The 15756-nt window shown below is 40.7% G+C and overlaps 1 protein-coding gene and 1 long non-coding RNA gene across 6 annotated transcripts in view; both read right to left on the reverse strand.

The window, feature by feature from the left end:
- The window catches only part of LOC126912280 (uncharacterized), a 27435-nt gene extending 15785 nt beyond the window's left edge, over nucleotides 1-11650 (reverse strand). For all 4 annotated transcript variants that reach the window (XR_007706906.1, XR_007706907.1, XR_007706905.1 and 1 more), the window contains exons 1-2: nucleotides 11506-11650; nucleotides 9514-9664 (exon numbers count right to left, since the gene is read on the reverse strand). This is a non-coding gene — a long non-coding RNA (uncharacterized LOC126912280). The remainder of the gene's footprint in view (nucleotides 1-9513; nucleotides 9665-11505) is intronic.
- LOC126912259 (uncharacterized) lies at nucleotides 1508-12913 on the reverse strand. Of its 2 annotated transcripts, XR_007706867.1 has the most exons (3): nucleotides 12868-12913; nucleotides 9031-9098; nucleotides 1508-1914 (listed from the first exon to the last, which is right to left on the reverse strand). XR_007706867.1 is itself a non-coding variant. In XM_050703817.1 (2 exons), the coding sequence occupies exons 1-2, from the start codon at nucleotides 9045-9047 to the stop codon at nucleotides 1542-1544; spliced, it is 390 nt and encodes a 129-aa protein (XP_050559774.1). In that variant the 5' UTR covers nucleotides 9048-9197; the 3' UTR covers nucleotides 1509-1541. The 2 variants fall into 2 exon arrangements, 1 of the variants encoding a protein (XP_050559774.1); XM_050703817.1 differs by lacking the exon at nucleotides 12868-12913 and having other exon boundaries at nucleotides 1509-1914; nucleotides 9031-9197.
- Between the last annotated feature and the right edge of the window lie 2843 nt (nucleotides 12914-15756).

A 15756-nucleotide genomic window follows, 5' to 3' on the forward strand; every position in this document is an offset into this window, starting at 1 on the left:
AGGACGTCTTCCTCCCGTCAACGCAGACGCCCGCCACTACGCACCTACCCTCGCAGCATCTATTCCCCGACTCACCGTGGGACACTGCGAGCTTCACTACTCCGACTCACTGGAGTATCACCCTGCACCGCTCACCCGACTCACTGGGCATTCAGCGGCACAGTTCCGACTCACTGGAACTAAGGGACATTCTACACTGGCTCTGGCACCGCTCATCTCAAGCATCGACAGCCGTCTCAACATCACACATATGAAGTTTACATGCGAATTAACACGGATAGAAAATCCCAACGAACAACAGTTGGGCAGAAAGCCCGCCAGGCATGATCACCTCGCCTGGTCGGAGGATCCTCCTTTTCTTAGGGAACTTTACTCGCTGTTCCCTAAACATGCATTAGCAATATGACCCAGTCGATGTCCAACGGATCTGTTAACAAACATTATTCATTATTTCCTGAAGAGCTAGAAATATATGTGAAATAATAAATGGATCTTCTAATACTTCTACCCGAAATTACTCAAAGAATGAAACAATCGAGCAAGCTCAGGTAAATTGTGACCAGGGGATGTGAAACAACACTTTTGCTCCCACAGCATTTGCTACTGCAGTAGGCATGTTCTGCTTGAGAGAATCTTCTCTGATCTCTCTCGTAGAAGAGTTCAGCAACTGTTTCAGTACCATTTTAGTCTCACATAAGGAAAATCTGACTTTTGTATGAGACAGAAGTCCAACCAGGGGCCTTAGTCTGCTATTACAGTGCAAGAGGGACGGAGCTATACAACCTACATAGCTCCGTCCCTCTCGCACTGCTCAGTGATCGACCATTCTGACACAATTGTAATAGCAGACTAAGGCCCCAGGGGATGTGAAACACAACACTTTTCCTTCCACAGCATTTGCTACTGCAGCAGTTATGTTCTGCCTAAGAGAATCTTCTCTGATCTCTCTCGTAGAGGAGTTCAGCAACTGTTTCAGTACCATTTTAGTCTCACATAAGGAAAATCTGACTTTTGTGTGGGACAGAAGTCCAGCCAGATCGTACTCTCAGTACTTCAGCACCAAGTAACACTCTGCCTGATACTCATTGGCCGCTGCAGGCCTAGTACTGCAAATCTCGATGAGCTTCATGTGTTCATGATTCTCTTTAGAGCGACGAAGTGATTATTCCTTCTTCCAGCTTAATAGCATTCTGGTCTGTCTCCGTCATTTTTGTTGTATTCGCAATTGTTTAATTACAAGGAAATGTATCTCTCTTGCTGCACCGTCGCTCTCTCCACTATAGCGGTGGAATAGTGGGCGGGACTACTCAGAGTGAGAGCAGATTTAGTTCAAGGGAAACTTACCCGAAAGTATCTCAGGTCCGGGAGCCTGTACCAGAGTGCTACTATCCTCGCTGGCTGTGGACTCCTCTAGGCTGTGGTGCGCTGTATACAATCAACCAATTACAATGTACAGTTCTCTCTGCGCAGGACATGTTATGGCTTCACGTCCGTCAATACTTCGGTGTCCTGAATGTAGAATAAAGCATTTAGCAACTGTTTTATTGCCATCTATACTTCTGACAAGGACCTGACTTAAGTGTGGATGTTGTGCCTGACCATTTGTCTGTCGGTATATCATCATATTCTTCATTTCCTGATGGAATATTTTGTTGCCTTAAATGTAAAATGCCATGGCTTTTATGAGATGCGTCATTAGCACCTTCATCTCTCCCGGAGATCATTTTCTTCGAAGTGATAATTCCTTTCTCCAGCTTAGTAGCATTCTCGTCTGTCTCTGTCATTATTGTTTTCTCTCTCTCTCTCATTCTCGGCAGCCAATCCGTTGACTCCTCCAAGCTGTGATGCTTCAGGCTGTCTGTCTGGAGACGCAGTACCCATTCATTCGGTATTGTTACGGCATTGGTCGGAGACCTGTTCCATGACGTCATGTTCTGATGGAATATTCTTTGCCTTAAATGTAAAATATCATGTGCAAGCATTTGGGTAATGAGCACCTTCATCTCTCCCTGAGATCAATTTCTTCGAAATGATAATTCCTTTTTTCAGCTTACCTAATAGCATTCTGGTCTGTCTCTCTGTTGTAATTGTTTGAATTCCCAATTGTTTTACGACTAAGAAATCTTAGGACTCTCTTGCTCCGTCCACCGTCACCCTCTCCATAATTATGGTGGACTCCTGTCGAGTAGAGAGAGAGTATAGCGGGCAGGACTACTGAGAGTGAGCGTAGACTTAGTTCAAAGGGAAACTTACCCGAAAGTATCTCAGGTCCGGGAGCTTGTACCAGAGTGTTACTATCCTCATTAGCTGTGGACTCCTCCAGGCTGTGGTGCGCTGTATACAGTCAACCAATTACAATGTACCGTTCTCTCTGCGCTGGACTTATTATGGCTTCAGGTCCTGATGCAATACTTCGGTGTCCTGAATGTTTTACCGACATCTTTACCTCTGACGAGGATCTGACTTAAGTGTGTTTGCCGCGCCTGACCATTTGTCTGTCGGTATTTTTTTTTATTATTTTATAAACCTGCGATCAGTCGCTAGACTATAATCAAGTGAGGTGGAAGAGGTAGGCGTTTGACGAGACGGGGCCACTGCTCCATCCCCCCTTAATTATTCAGCACGTCGGCTCTCTTGAGTCTTTGAATCGGTCTTCTTTGTAGGAGCTCACTAGATAGCGGGTTTGGATGGCTATTTAGACGATCCTTATAGTTGGACAAGTAGCGTTTTGCTTCGTCTAGAATTGTTGGAATTTCTGTCGGTATATCATCATATTCTTCATTTACTGATGGAATATTCTTTGCCTTAAATGTAAAATGCCATGGCTTTTATGAGATGCGTCATTAGCACCTTCATCTCTCCCGGAGAACATTTTCTTCGAAATGATAATTCCTTTCTTCAGCTTAATAGCATTCTCGTCGGTCCCAATCGTTATAGTCGTTCATATTATGGCTTCACATCCCGATGCAATACTTCGGTGTCCTGAATGTAAAGTAAAGCATTTAGCAACTGTTTTACCGCCATCCTTACTTCTGACGAGGTCCTGACTTGAGAGTGCGAACATCACGACGATACCATACTCTGACTGAAGAGGAAGCAGCATTCAGTGTCTTCACACTTCGATGTGGTTCATGATGCGTCCATGTTGCAAGTTACTGCACGGTCTTAATGTCGCGTAGCGCCGTGATTGGGAAGTCTTCTGTCTCTTTGTCTGTCGGTATTCTGTCTGGAGACGCAGTACCCATTTGATTGGTGATAAAATCGTCGATACTTTCTGACTGACTCCTGAAAAAATATTGGTATATTATCAATTTTTTTCTACGCTCAAAATAATTGTCGAATTTGGCCTTGACATCTTTAAATTGGGCTTCATCGAAGCTGATGTTAAAAGTATTGAACTATTTCTATACCTTTCGCCCCCTATGTTGTGCAGCAGAATTGCCACCTTCCGCTTCTCATCAGAGATCAAAGCCGGGCGCCAGCAGGTATAGCTCCAGCCTTTGCCACCATTTTTCCATTGCACCTCGTGTCCTCATCTCCTCCGTAGGCAGGTTTTTGATGAAACGATTCGTCAATGAGATGGATTCTCTAATCCAAAAGATATATGAGTACCACGGCCTCTCAGGGAATCGGTGTTAAACATTGATTGAAATAAAGCATTCAGCAACTGTTTTACCGCCATCTTTACTTCTAACGAAGACCTAACTTAAGTAAGTTTCTTTTCCGCGTCTGATCATTTGTCTGTCGTGTCAGTATATCATCATATTCTTCGTTTCCTGATTGAATATTCTTTGCCTTAAATGTAAAATGCCATGGCTTTTATGAGATGCGTCATTAGCACCTTCATCTCTCCCGGAGATCATTTTCTTCGAAATGATAATTCCTTTCTCCAGCTTAATAGCATTCTCGTCTGTCTATGTCATCATTGTTTTCTCTCTCTCATTCTCGGCAGCCAATCCGTTGACTCCTCCAAGCTGGTGCTCCAGGCTGTCTGTCTGGAGACGCAGTACCCATTCATTCGGTATTGTTATGGTATTAGTCGGAGACCATGTCATCATGTCCTGAGGGAATGTTCTTTGCCTTAAATGTAAAATATCATGGCATTCATTACTCCTTCATCTCTCTCGGATATAATTTTCTTCGGTTATCATAATATGTAGTTAGTCTTAGTCTTTGCTTACCTGGTGGAATATTTTGTTGCCCTAAATGTAAAATTACATCGCATTCATTGGTTTCGGAGATCATTTTCTTCGGTTACCATAATATGTAGGTTTTATGACCTCATCCTTCGCTTTTATCAACTCTTTATAATCATTTATTCTTCCGTTCGTTAGACATTCTAAATTAATAGAATGTGCGACAGATCTAAATTGGAGATTTCCGATTAAAATATCCCTTGGATTCACATTGTAGGGTCAAAAATTGGCAATCTTGGCATTTGATCAGTGATACAATCGTCGATACTTTCTGACTGACTTTATCTACGCGTGAAACAAATATATTGGTACATTGTCAAAGAGTTTTTAGGCTTAAAATTAATGTCGAAATTTACCCTTGGCATCTTTTAATTGGGCTTCATCGAAGCTGATGTTAAAAGTATTGAATATTTCTATACCTTTCGCCCCCTATGTTGTGAATGGTCACACTGCTATTCAATCTGTTCACTCCAGTCTTTGACGCGTTAATTGCCCTTGAAGTACCAAAATACCACCTGAAGATAGAACAAAGAGTTCAGCAACTATTTCGTCAGTTTCTCTCAATCGGAGACTTGTACCATCATTATTATTAGAACTTATAACGGGATATTTACCATGTTTATTCATTTTATCGAGTTTCCGATATTTCGGCACTGTTGCAAGCGCCATGTTCACGGATTAACTGGAGTAAATGCGGGTGGGTGTTTACGAGCAGACAAATCGGTCTACCCGCTTTCTTGTTCGTTTTTTGCTGACACCGGTAATACCACTACCATTGTCACTTGTAACTCGGCTTAACTCTCGACACACAAAACTCACTGTGTCCGCTCGCGAACTTTCTTCTTTCTTGGCGGTTTTGCGGGTTTTACATAGTTGGACCACTGGATTCCAAGCCCTCGACAGTTGAGTGCCGAAATATCGGAAACTCGATAAAATGAATAAACATGGTAAATATCCCGTTATAATTTCTAATAATAGTGTTAGTGACCATGTCAGTTTAAAAACTTATACTGTACCATCATCATGTTCTGATGGCATATTTTGTTGCCTTAAATGTAAAATGTGCATTAGGATCATTAGTATCTTCATCTCTCCCGGAGATTCACTTTAGTCCTTTATTTACCATAAGTAGATCTTATGACCTCATTCTTTGGTTTTATCAACAAATCTATTTGGGGATCACCACCACCAGCCTTCTCTTTGTCAGTTTATGATATATGCATATCACGGTCTCTCTGGAAACCGGTGTTAACAACACTTGCGTCATGTTTGGACACGGGCGGCGGTAATTGCTGACCATCAGCTGATTAGGTGGATCAGTGAATAAGAGAAATTCACCCAAAAGTATCTCCGAGTCCGATGCTTTAGTATGGTCATTCTGTTATTCAATCTGTTCACTCCGGTCTTCGAAATGCTAAAATTGCACTGAAGATAGACCGAAGAAATGAAGGGCAGTAGCCCGCCAAGCACGGTCGCCTGTTAGGTCGGAGGACCCTCCTTCTCAGATCTTCTGACCCTTAAAAGTCAGCCACAATAAGATTAAATATCTGTGTGTAACGAATCCGGCAAGGGTCCATGCATTTCAGCAATATGACACGAATCTGTATTTACAAACATTATTTCCCGAAGAGCTAGAAATATATGTGAAATATTAAATGGATCTTCTAATACTTCTGCCCGAAATGACCCAACGAATAAAACAATCGAGCAAGCTCAGGCAAGTTGTGACCAGGGGATGTGAAACAACACTTTTGCTCCCACAGCATTTGCTACTGCAGCAGGCATGTTCTGCTTCAGAGAATCTTCTCTGATCTCTCTCGTAGAAGAGTTCAGCAACTGTTATAGTCTCACAGAAGAAAAATCAGGGGCCTTAGTCTGCTATTACAGTGCAAGAGGGACGGAGCTATACAACCTACATAGCTCCGTCCCTCTCGCACTGCTCAGTGATCGACCATTCTGACACAATTGTAATAGCAGACTAAGGCCCCAGGGGATGTGAAACACAACACTTTTCCTTCCACAGCATTTGCTACTGCAGCAGTTATGTTCTGCCTAAGAGAATCTTCTCTGATCTCTCTCGTAGAAGAGTTCAGCAACTGTTTCAGTACCATTTTAGTCTCACATAAGGAAAATCTGACTTTTGTATGAGACAGAAGTCCAGCTAGATCATACTCGCTGTACTTTAGCACCAAGTAACACTCTGCCTGATACTCATTGGCCGCTGCAGGCCTAGTACTGCAAATCTCGATGAGCTTCATGTGTTCATGATTCTCTTCAGAGCTACGAAGTGATCATTCCTTCTTCTAGCTTAATAGCATTCTGGTCTGTCTCCGTCATTTTTGTTGTATTCGCAATTGTTTAATTACAAGGAAATCTGTATCTCTTGCTGCACCGTGGCCCTCACCACTTTAATGGTGGAATAGCGGACTACTGAGAGTGAGCGTAGACTTAGTTCAAAGGGAAACTTACCCGAAAGTATCTCAGGTTTTGTTAAAGTATTTCAAGTGTGGGAGAGCCATGCTTCGGCACGAATGGGCCGGCGTGAAACAACGCTTGCGTTGTGTTTCGTTGTGTGAGTGAGGTTCCCGGAGGCCCAATTCCTCCCTTCCCAATCTTCTCAATCCCCGATTCCCCAACAACCCTTAAATTCCTAACCCCCAAAAGCCGGCAACGCACTTGTAACGCCTCTGGTGTTTCAAGTGTCCATGGGCGGCGGCGATTGCTTACCATCAGGTGATACGTCTGCTCCATTAATTACCATTAATTACAATTAAATAAAATATCTCAGGTCCGGGAGCCTGTACCCAGAGTGCTACTATTCTCTTTGGCTATTGACTCCTCCAGGCTGTGGTGCGCTGTATACAGTCAACCTATTACAATGTACCGTTCTCTCTGCGCTGGACCTGTTATGGCTTCACATCCCGATGAAATACTTCGGTGTCCTGAATGTAAAGTAAAGCATTTAGCAACTGTTTTATTGCCAGCGTTACTTCTACCGAGGGCCTGACTTGAGAGTGCTAACAACACGACGATATCATACTCTGACTGAAGAGGATGCAGCATTCAGTGTCTTCACACTTCGATGTGGATCATGATGCGTCCATGTTGCAAGTTACTGCACTTAATGTCGCGTAGCGCCGTGATTGAGACATCTTCTGTCTCTGTCTGTCGGTATTCTGTCTGGAGACGCAGTACCCATTTGATTGGTGATAAAATCGTCGATACTTTCTGACTGACTCCTGAAAAAATATTGGTATATTGTTAAATTTTTTTCTAGGATAAATAATTGTCGATTTTTGCCTTGACATCTTTTAATTGGGCTTCATCGAAGCTGATATTGAAAGTGTTAAATTATTTCTATACCTTTCGTTCCTATGTTGTGCAGCAGAATTGCCACCTTCCGCTTCTCATCACACTTATCCAAGCCAGACACCAGCAGGTATAGCTCCAGCCTTTGCCACCATTTTTCCATGGCACCTCGTGTCCCCATCTCTTCCGTAGACATGTTTTACTGAGATAGATTCTTTAATCCAAAAGATATATGAGTACCACGGCCTCATCAAACATTGATTGAAATAAAGCATTCAGCAACTGTTTTACCGCCATCTTTACTTCTAACGTAGACCTAACTTAAGTAAGTGTGTTTGCCGCGCCTGACCATTTGTCTGTCAGTATTTTTTTTTACTATTTTATAAACCTGCGATCAGTCGCTAGACTATAATCAAGTGAGGAGTAAGAGGTAGGCGTTTGACGAGACGGGGCCACTGCTCCATCCCCCCAGATTATTCAGCACGTCGGCTCTCTTGAGTCTTTTAATCGGTCTTCTTTGTAGGAGCTCACTAGATAGCGGGTTTGGGTGGCTATTTAGACGATCCTTATAGTTGGACAAGTAGCGTTTTGCTTCGTCTAGAATTGTTGGAATTTCTGTCGGTATGTCATCATATTCTTCATTTCCTGATGGAATATTTTGTTGCCTTAAATGTAAAATGCCATGGCTTTTATGAGATGCGTCATTAGCACCTTCATCTCTCCCGGAGATCATTTTCTTCGCTCACCATATGTAGGACTGTGATAATGATGTAAGAAATCTTCTGTCTCTTTGTCTGTCGGTATTGTCTCTAGAGACGAGGTACCCATTTGTTTGGTATTGTTATGGCATTGGTCGGAGACCTGTTCCATGACATCATGTGTGGAATATTCTTTGCCTTAAATGTAAAATACCGCTTTCAGTAATTGTGTCATTAGCATCGTCATCTCTTTCGGAGATAATTTTCTTCGAAATGATAATTCCTTTCTTCAGCTTAATAGCATTCTCGTCGGTCCCAATCGTTATAGTCGTTCATATTATGGCTTCACATCCCGATGCAATACTTCGGTGTCCTGAATGTAGAATAAAGCTTTTAGCAACTGTTTTATTGCCATCTTCACGTCTGACGAGGTCCTGACTTCAACTTGTGATTGCTGCGTTTGACCATTTGTCTGTCGGTATTCTCTCTAGAGTGACGCAGTACCTATTTATTCGGTATTGTTATGGCATTGGTCGGAGACCTGTACCATGTCATCATGTGTGGAATATTCTTTGCCTTAAATGTAAAATATCATGTGCAAGCATTTGGGTAATGAGCACCTTCATCTCTCCCGGTGATCATTCTCTTCGAAGTAATTATTCCTTAAATCCAGCTTAGTAGCATTCTCGTCTGTCTCTGTCATTATTGTTTTCTCTCTCTCTCTCATTCTCGGCAGCCAATCCGTTGACTCCTCCAAGCTGGTGCTTCAGGCTGTCTGGAGTCAAAATACCCATTTATTCGGTATTGTTACGGCATTGGTCGGAGACCTGTTCCATGACATCATGTGTGGAATATTCTTTGCCTTAAATGTAAAATATCATGGCATTCATTACTCCTTCATCTCCCTCGGAGATAATTTTCTTCGGTTAACATAATATGTAGTTAGTTTTAGTCTTTGCTTACCATCTGTAGGTTTTAGGACCTCATCCTTTGCTTTTATATTCGTGAGACATTCTAAATTAATAAAATGTGCGACAGGTCTATATACAGATTTGCGATAAAAATATACCTTGCGAATTTGGGACCTTACGTGTGTCCAACACGTAAGGTCCCAAATTCGCAATCTTGGCATTTGATCAGTGATAGAATCGTCGAAACTTTCTGACTGACTTTGACAACGTGTGAAACAAATATATAGGTACATGGTCAAAGAGTTTCTATGCTCAAAATTAATGTCGAAATTTACCCTTGGCATCTTTTAATTGGCCTTCACCGAAGCTGATGTTAAAAGTATTGAAATATTTCTATACCTTTCGTACATATGTTGTGAATGGTCACTCTGCTATTCAATCTGTTCACTTCGGTCTTTGACGCATTAAATACCCCCGAAGTATCGAAATACCACTGAAGCTAGAACAAAGAGTTCAGCAACTATTTCGTCAGTTTCTCCCAATCGGAGACCTGTACCATCATCATGTTCTGATGGAATATTTTGTTGCCTTAAATGTAAAATGTGCATTAGGATCATTAGTATCTTCATCTCTTCCGGAGATTCTCTTTACTTTTTACTTACCATAAGTAGGCCTTATGACCTCATCCTTTGGTTTTATCAACAAATCTACATGGGGATCACCACCATTAGACATCTGTTTGTCTGTTTTCTTGTATATTTTGTATACAGAGTTTATTAATTGATAGTTTAGTCATTTGCAACATCTATGTTAGTTACGCACGGTCCGTTACTGCTTCGAAGGGTCAGTCTCTAGCATCAAATTTCTCGTCTGTCCCAGTCATTATAGTCGTTCATATTATGGCTTCAAGTCCGGATGCAATACTTCGGTGTCCTGAATGTAGAATAAAGCATTTAACAACTGTTTTACTGCCATCTATACTTCTAACGAGAACCTAACTTCAACTTGATTGCCGTGTTTGACCATTTGTCTGTCGGTATTCTCTCTAGAGTGACGCAGTACCCATTTATTCGGTATTGTTATGGCATTGGTCGGAGACCTGTACCATGACGTTATGTCCTGATGCAATATTTTTTTGCCTTAAATGTAAAATGCCATGGCATTTATGAGATGCGTCATTAGCACCTTCATCGCTCCTGGAGATCGTTTTCTTCGAAATGATAATTCCTTTCTCCAGCTTAATAGCATTCTCGTCTGTCTCTGTCATTATTGTTTTCTCTCTCTCACTCTTTCATTCTCGGCAGTGGTGCTCAAGGCTGTCTGTCTGGAGTGACGCAGTACCTATTCATTCGGTATTGTTATGGTATTGGTCGAAGACCTGTACCATGACGTCATGTCCTGATAGAATATTCTTTGCCTTAAATGTAAAATATCATGTGCAAGCATTTGGGTAATGAGCACCTTCATCTCTCCCGGTGATCATTCTCTTCGAAATGATAATTCCTTTCTCCAGCTTAATAGCATTCTCGTCTGTCTCTGTCATTATTGTTTTCTCTCTCTCATTCTCAGCAGCCAATCCGTTGACTCCTTCAAGCTGGTGCTTCAGGCTGTCTGGAGTGACGCAGTACCTATTCATTCGGTATTGTTATGGTATTGGTCGAAGACCTGTACCATGACGTCATGTCCTGATAGAATATTCTTTGCCTTAAATGTAAAATATCATGGCATTCATTACTCCTTCATCTCCCTCGGAGATCATTTTCTTCGGTTACCATAATATGTAGTTAGTTTTAGTCTTTGCTTACCTGGTGGAATATTTTGTAGCCTTAAATGTAAAATTACATCGCATTCATGGGTTTCATAGATCATTTTCTTCGGTTACCATAATATGTAGGTTTTATGGCCTCATCCTTTGCTTTTATCAACTCTTTATAATCATTTATTCTTCCGTTCGTTAGACATTCTAAATTAATAGAATGTGCGACGTGTAAATTGGAGATTTGCGATAAAAATATCCCTTGTCATGAATTCACGTAGGGTCCCAAATTCGCAATCTTGGCATTTGATCAGTAATAAAATCGTCGATACTTTCTGACTGACTCCGCCTACGTATGAAAAAAATATATTGGTACATTGTCAAAAAGTTTCTATGCTTAAAATAATTGTCGAAATTTACCCTTGGCATCTTTTAATTGGGCTTCATCGAAGCTGATGTTAAAAGTATTGAAATATTTCTATACCTTTCGTTCATATGTTGTGAATGGTCACTCTGCTATTCAATCTGTTCACTACGGTCTTTGACGCCTTAAATGCCTTCGAAGTACCAAAATTGCATTGAAGCTAGAACGAAGAGTTCAGCAACTGCTTCGTCAGTCTCTCCCAATCGGAGACCTGTATCATCATTATTATTAGAACTTATAACGGGATATTTACCATGTTTATTCATTTTATCGAGTTTCCGATATTTCGGCATTGTTGCAAGCGCCATGTTCACGGATTAACTGGAGTAAATGCGGGTGGGTGTTTACGAGCAGACAAATCGGTCTACCCGCTTTCTCGTTCGTTTTTTGCTGACACCGGTAATACCACTACCATTGTCACTTGTAACTCGGCTTAACTCTCGACACACAAAACTCACTGTGTCCGCTCGCGAACTTTCTTCTTTCTTGGCGGTTTTGCGGGTTTTACATAGTTGGACCACTGGATTCCAAGCCCTCGACAGTTGAGTGCCGAAATATCGGAAACTCGATAAAATGAATAAACATGGTAAATATCCCGTTATAAGTTCTAATAATAGTGTTAGTGACCATGTCAGTTTAAAAACTTATACTGTACCATCATCATGTCCTGATGGCATATTTTGTTGCCTTAAATGTAAAATGTGCATTAGGATCATTAGTATCTTCATCTCTCCTGGAGATTCACTTTAGTCTTTACTTACCATAAGTAGGCCTTATGACATCATCCTTTGGTTTTATCAACAAATCTACATGGGGATCACCACCATTAGACATCTGTTTGTCTGTTTTCTTGTATATTTTGTATACAGAGTTTATTAATTGATAGTTTAGTCATTTGCAACATCTATGTTAGTTACGCACGGTCCGTTACTGCTTCGAAGGGTCAGTCTCTAGCATCAAATTTCTCGTCTGTCCCAGTCATTATAGTCGTTCATATTACGGCTTCACATCCCGATGCAATACTTCGGTGTCCTAACTGTAGAATAAAGCATTTAGCAACTGTTTTACCGCCACCTTTACCTCTGACGAGGTCCTGACTTCAACTTGTGATTGCCGCGTTTGACCATTTGTCTGTCGGTATTCTCTCTAGAGTGACGCAGTACGCATTTATTCGGTATTGTTATGCCATTGGTCAGAGACCTGTACCATGTCATCATGTCCTGATAGAATATTTTGTTGTCTTAAATGTAAAATACCATGTGCAAGCATTTGGGTAATGAGCACCTTCATCTCTCCCGGAGATCATTTTCTTCGAAATGATAATTCCTTTCTCCAGCTTAATAGCTTACTAATACTGTCTCTGTCATCATTGTTTTCTCTCTCTCTCTCTCATTCTCGGCAGCCAATCCGTTGACTCCTCCAAGCTGTGGTGGTCCAGGCTGTCTGTCTGGAGCGACGCAGTACCCATTTATTTGGTATTGTTATGGCATTGTACGGAGACCTGTTCCATGACGTCATGTTTTGATGGAATATTCTTTGCCTTAAATGTAAAATATCATGGCATTCATTACACCTTCATCTCTCTCGGAGATAATTTTCTTCGGTTACCATAATATGTATTATGTAGTTAGTCTTAGTCTTTGCTTACCTGGTGGAATATTTTGTTGCCTTAAATGTAAAATTACATCGCATTCATGGGTTTCGGAGATCATTTTCTTCGGTTACCATAATATGTAGGTTTTATGACCTCATCCTTTGTTTTTATCAACTCTTTATAATCATTTATTCCTCCGTTCGTGAGACATTCTAAATTAATAGAATGTGCGACAGGTCTAAATACAGATTTCCGATAAAAATATCCCTTGTCATGGTCCCAAATTCGCAATCTTGGCATTTGATCAGTGATAAAATCGTCGATACTTTCTGACTGACTTTGACAACGTGTGAAACAAATATATAGGGACATTATCGAAGAGTTTTTATGCTCAAAATAATTGACAAATTTGGCCTTGACGCCTTTTAATTGGGCTTCATCGAAGCTGATGTTAAAAGTATTGAAATATTTCTATACCTTTCGTTCATATGTTGTGAATGGTCACTCTGCTATTCAATCTGTTCACTCCAGTCTTTGACGCATTAAATACCCCCGAAGGAACAAAATACCACTGAAGCTAGAACGAAGAGTGCAGGAACAATTTCGTCAGTTTCTCCCAATCGGAGATCTGGGGCCTTAGTCTGCTATTACAATTGTGTCAGAATGGTCGATCATCGATCAGTGCAAGAGGGACAGCGCTATACAACCTACATAGCTCCGTCCCTCTTGCACTGATCGATGATCGACCATTGTGACACAATTGTAATAGCAGACTAAGGCCCCTGTACCATCATCAAGTCCTGATGGAATATTTTGTTGCCTTAAATGTAAAATAAGCATTAGGATCATTAGCATTTTCATCTCTCCCGGAGATCATTCTCTTTAGTCTTTACTTACCATAAGTAGGTCTAATGACCTCATTCTTTGGTTTTATCAACAAATCTATGTGGGGATCACAACCATCAGTAATCTCTTTGTCTGTTTTCTTGTATATTTTGTATACAGAGTTTATTATTTTGATAGGGTTGTCATTTGCAACTTGTATGTTAGTTACTCACGGTCTGTCACTGCTTCGAAGGGTCAGTCTTTTGATACGTCAAAATGTAATAGTCTGACAATGAAGCTAGGTGCTCAATCCTAAATGAGAAGAACAAACAAGAAACTCCTTAATGATTTGCACGGCTGTTCTGCTGTGTCAGTAATTTGTGTTGTGTTTCTTTGCAGTCCATTTTTTTTATATTAAGCTTTGTCACACACTAGGATTTTCTCCTGTGTATGCCCATGACACCCAGACCCGAAACAACAATTTGTCGATCACACAAACAGTTCTTCCCTACGGGAATCGAACCTGTTACGCGTTACGCGGCAGTTGGTTGCCCAACAACAGCGTTAACCGTGCAGTCATCAAAGCTAGTCCTAGCTTTTTTTTTGAGGAGGCAAATCATCTCTTGACTCTCCCGCCTTGGGCCACGCGAGAGGGAGTGTCAGACTCTTACTAAATAAAAACCACCCCGTTCCTTCTCTTGCTTTGAGCCGGAGCCCCGGTAATCTGTTACGTGTCCGCAGCTCCGGATTGGGCATCAGTCCTACTGGGCCCCATTTGTGGTGGTCTGGCAAAGCCATTCCTAACTGGTACCATTTTTCAATGTTCCCGGTTGATGCATTAAAGTTTTCTTTTAACAATAACGAGCTAAGAAAGAATGATCGTATTTGATGCAGTTGTTTAGGAGTTATGAGTGTACAAACATTTTGGTGTTTTTAAGTATTATAATGACAAATGATATTAATTGGAATTAAGAGAAAAGACTATGTGTGAAGGTAATGAATAAATGAAAGAAAGAGACAGAATATTAGATAGTATGTATGTATTATGATTTATGATTACTGATCAGAATGAACGTAGAAATAAAAAGTTTGAGAAGGGTGTAAAAAAGTTAAATATAATAGAGATTTTCAATGTCCGTCTTGTAGATTATTTTAAAACATTAGACACGTATTTTTTATTCTCTTACGAAACAACGCTTGCGTTGTGTTTCATTGTGTTAGGTTATCAGACACCCATTTATCTCCCTTCCCAATCTTCCCAATCCCCGATTCCTCAACAACCGTGAAATTCCTAACCCCTAAAAGGCCTGCAACGCACTTGTAACGCCTCTGGTGTTTCGGGTGTCCATGGGCAGCGCCGATTGCTTAGCAAGCTCCCGCTCCTAAACTTTAATTCGTTTTAGCTATTTTGTAACAAATAAAAAATGCGTGTCTAACTGCCGTACTCAGAGACATTTAAAGATTAATTAAACATTTTGTTCCGAAAACTATTGCTAAGGACTAGGTTAAGTAACCATTAAATGACTCTGAATACAGCGGTAATATTTTTTCTATTAATTATTTAACTGAAGTTTAATTTTTATACTATGTTTTAATGTCCAATGTTTAATTTTATTATAACTTTCGTGAGACATACTAAATTATTATGTTATCGGCTTACTCACGTAACTGTTTGACGACGGAATGCTGCTCATGAATATGAGCCTCTAGCATGGCTTGAAACTAGTCGAGTTCCTCGTCAAACAGTTACGTGAGTAAGCCGATAACATAATGATTAATTGTCCAATGTTTGTATGAAAAGCTCATGTACTTAGATCAGATTCAAGGTTTATGGAAGAAAGCCTATAGTTAGTATTATTGTATGAATGTATTGATGTTTGTCGGGTCTCTGCCTACCCCTATGGGAGAAGGCTGTAATCATATTATGTATGTATTAACTAAGATATAATTGTATATTGGGTGATTCTTTACATAAAAAATACAAATGTGAATTTTAACTAAAATGACTAAACTGTTTTTATTTCATACCAGTCGATTATAATG

The sequence above is a fragment of the Spodoptera frugiperda genome, chromosome 24 (genome assembly GCF_023101765.2).
Source record: "Spodoptera frugiperda isolate SF20-4 chromosome 24, AGI-APGP_CSIRO_Sfru_2.0, whole genome shotgun sequence".
NCBI classification, from domain to species: domain Eukaryota; kingdom Metazoa; phylum Arthropoda; class Insecta; order Lepidoptera; family Noctuidae; genus Spodoptera; species Spodoptera frugiperda.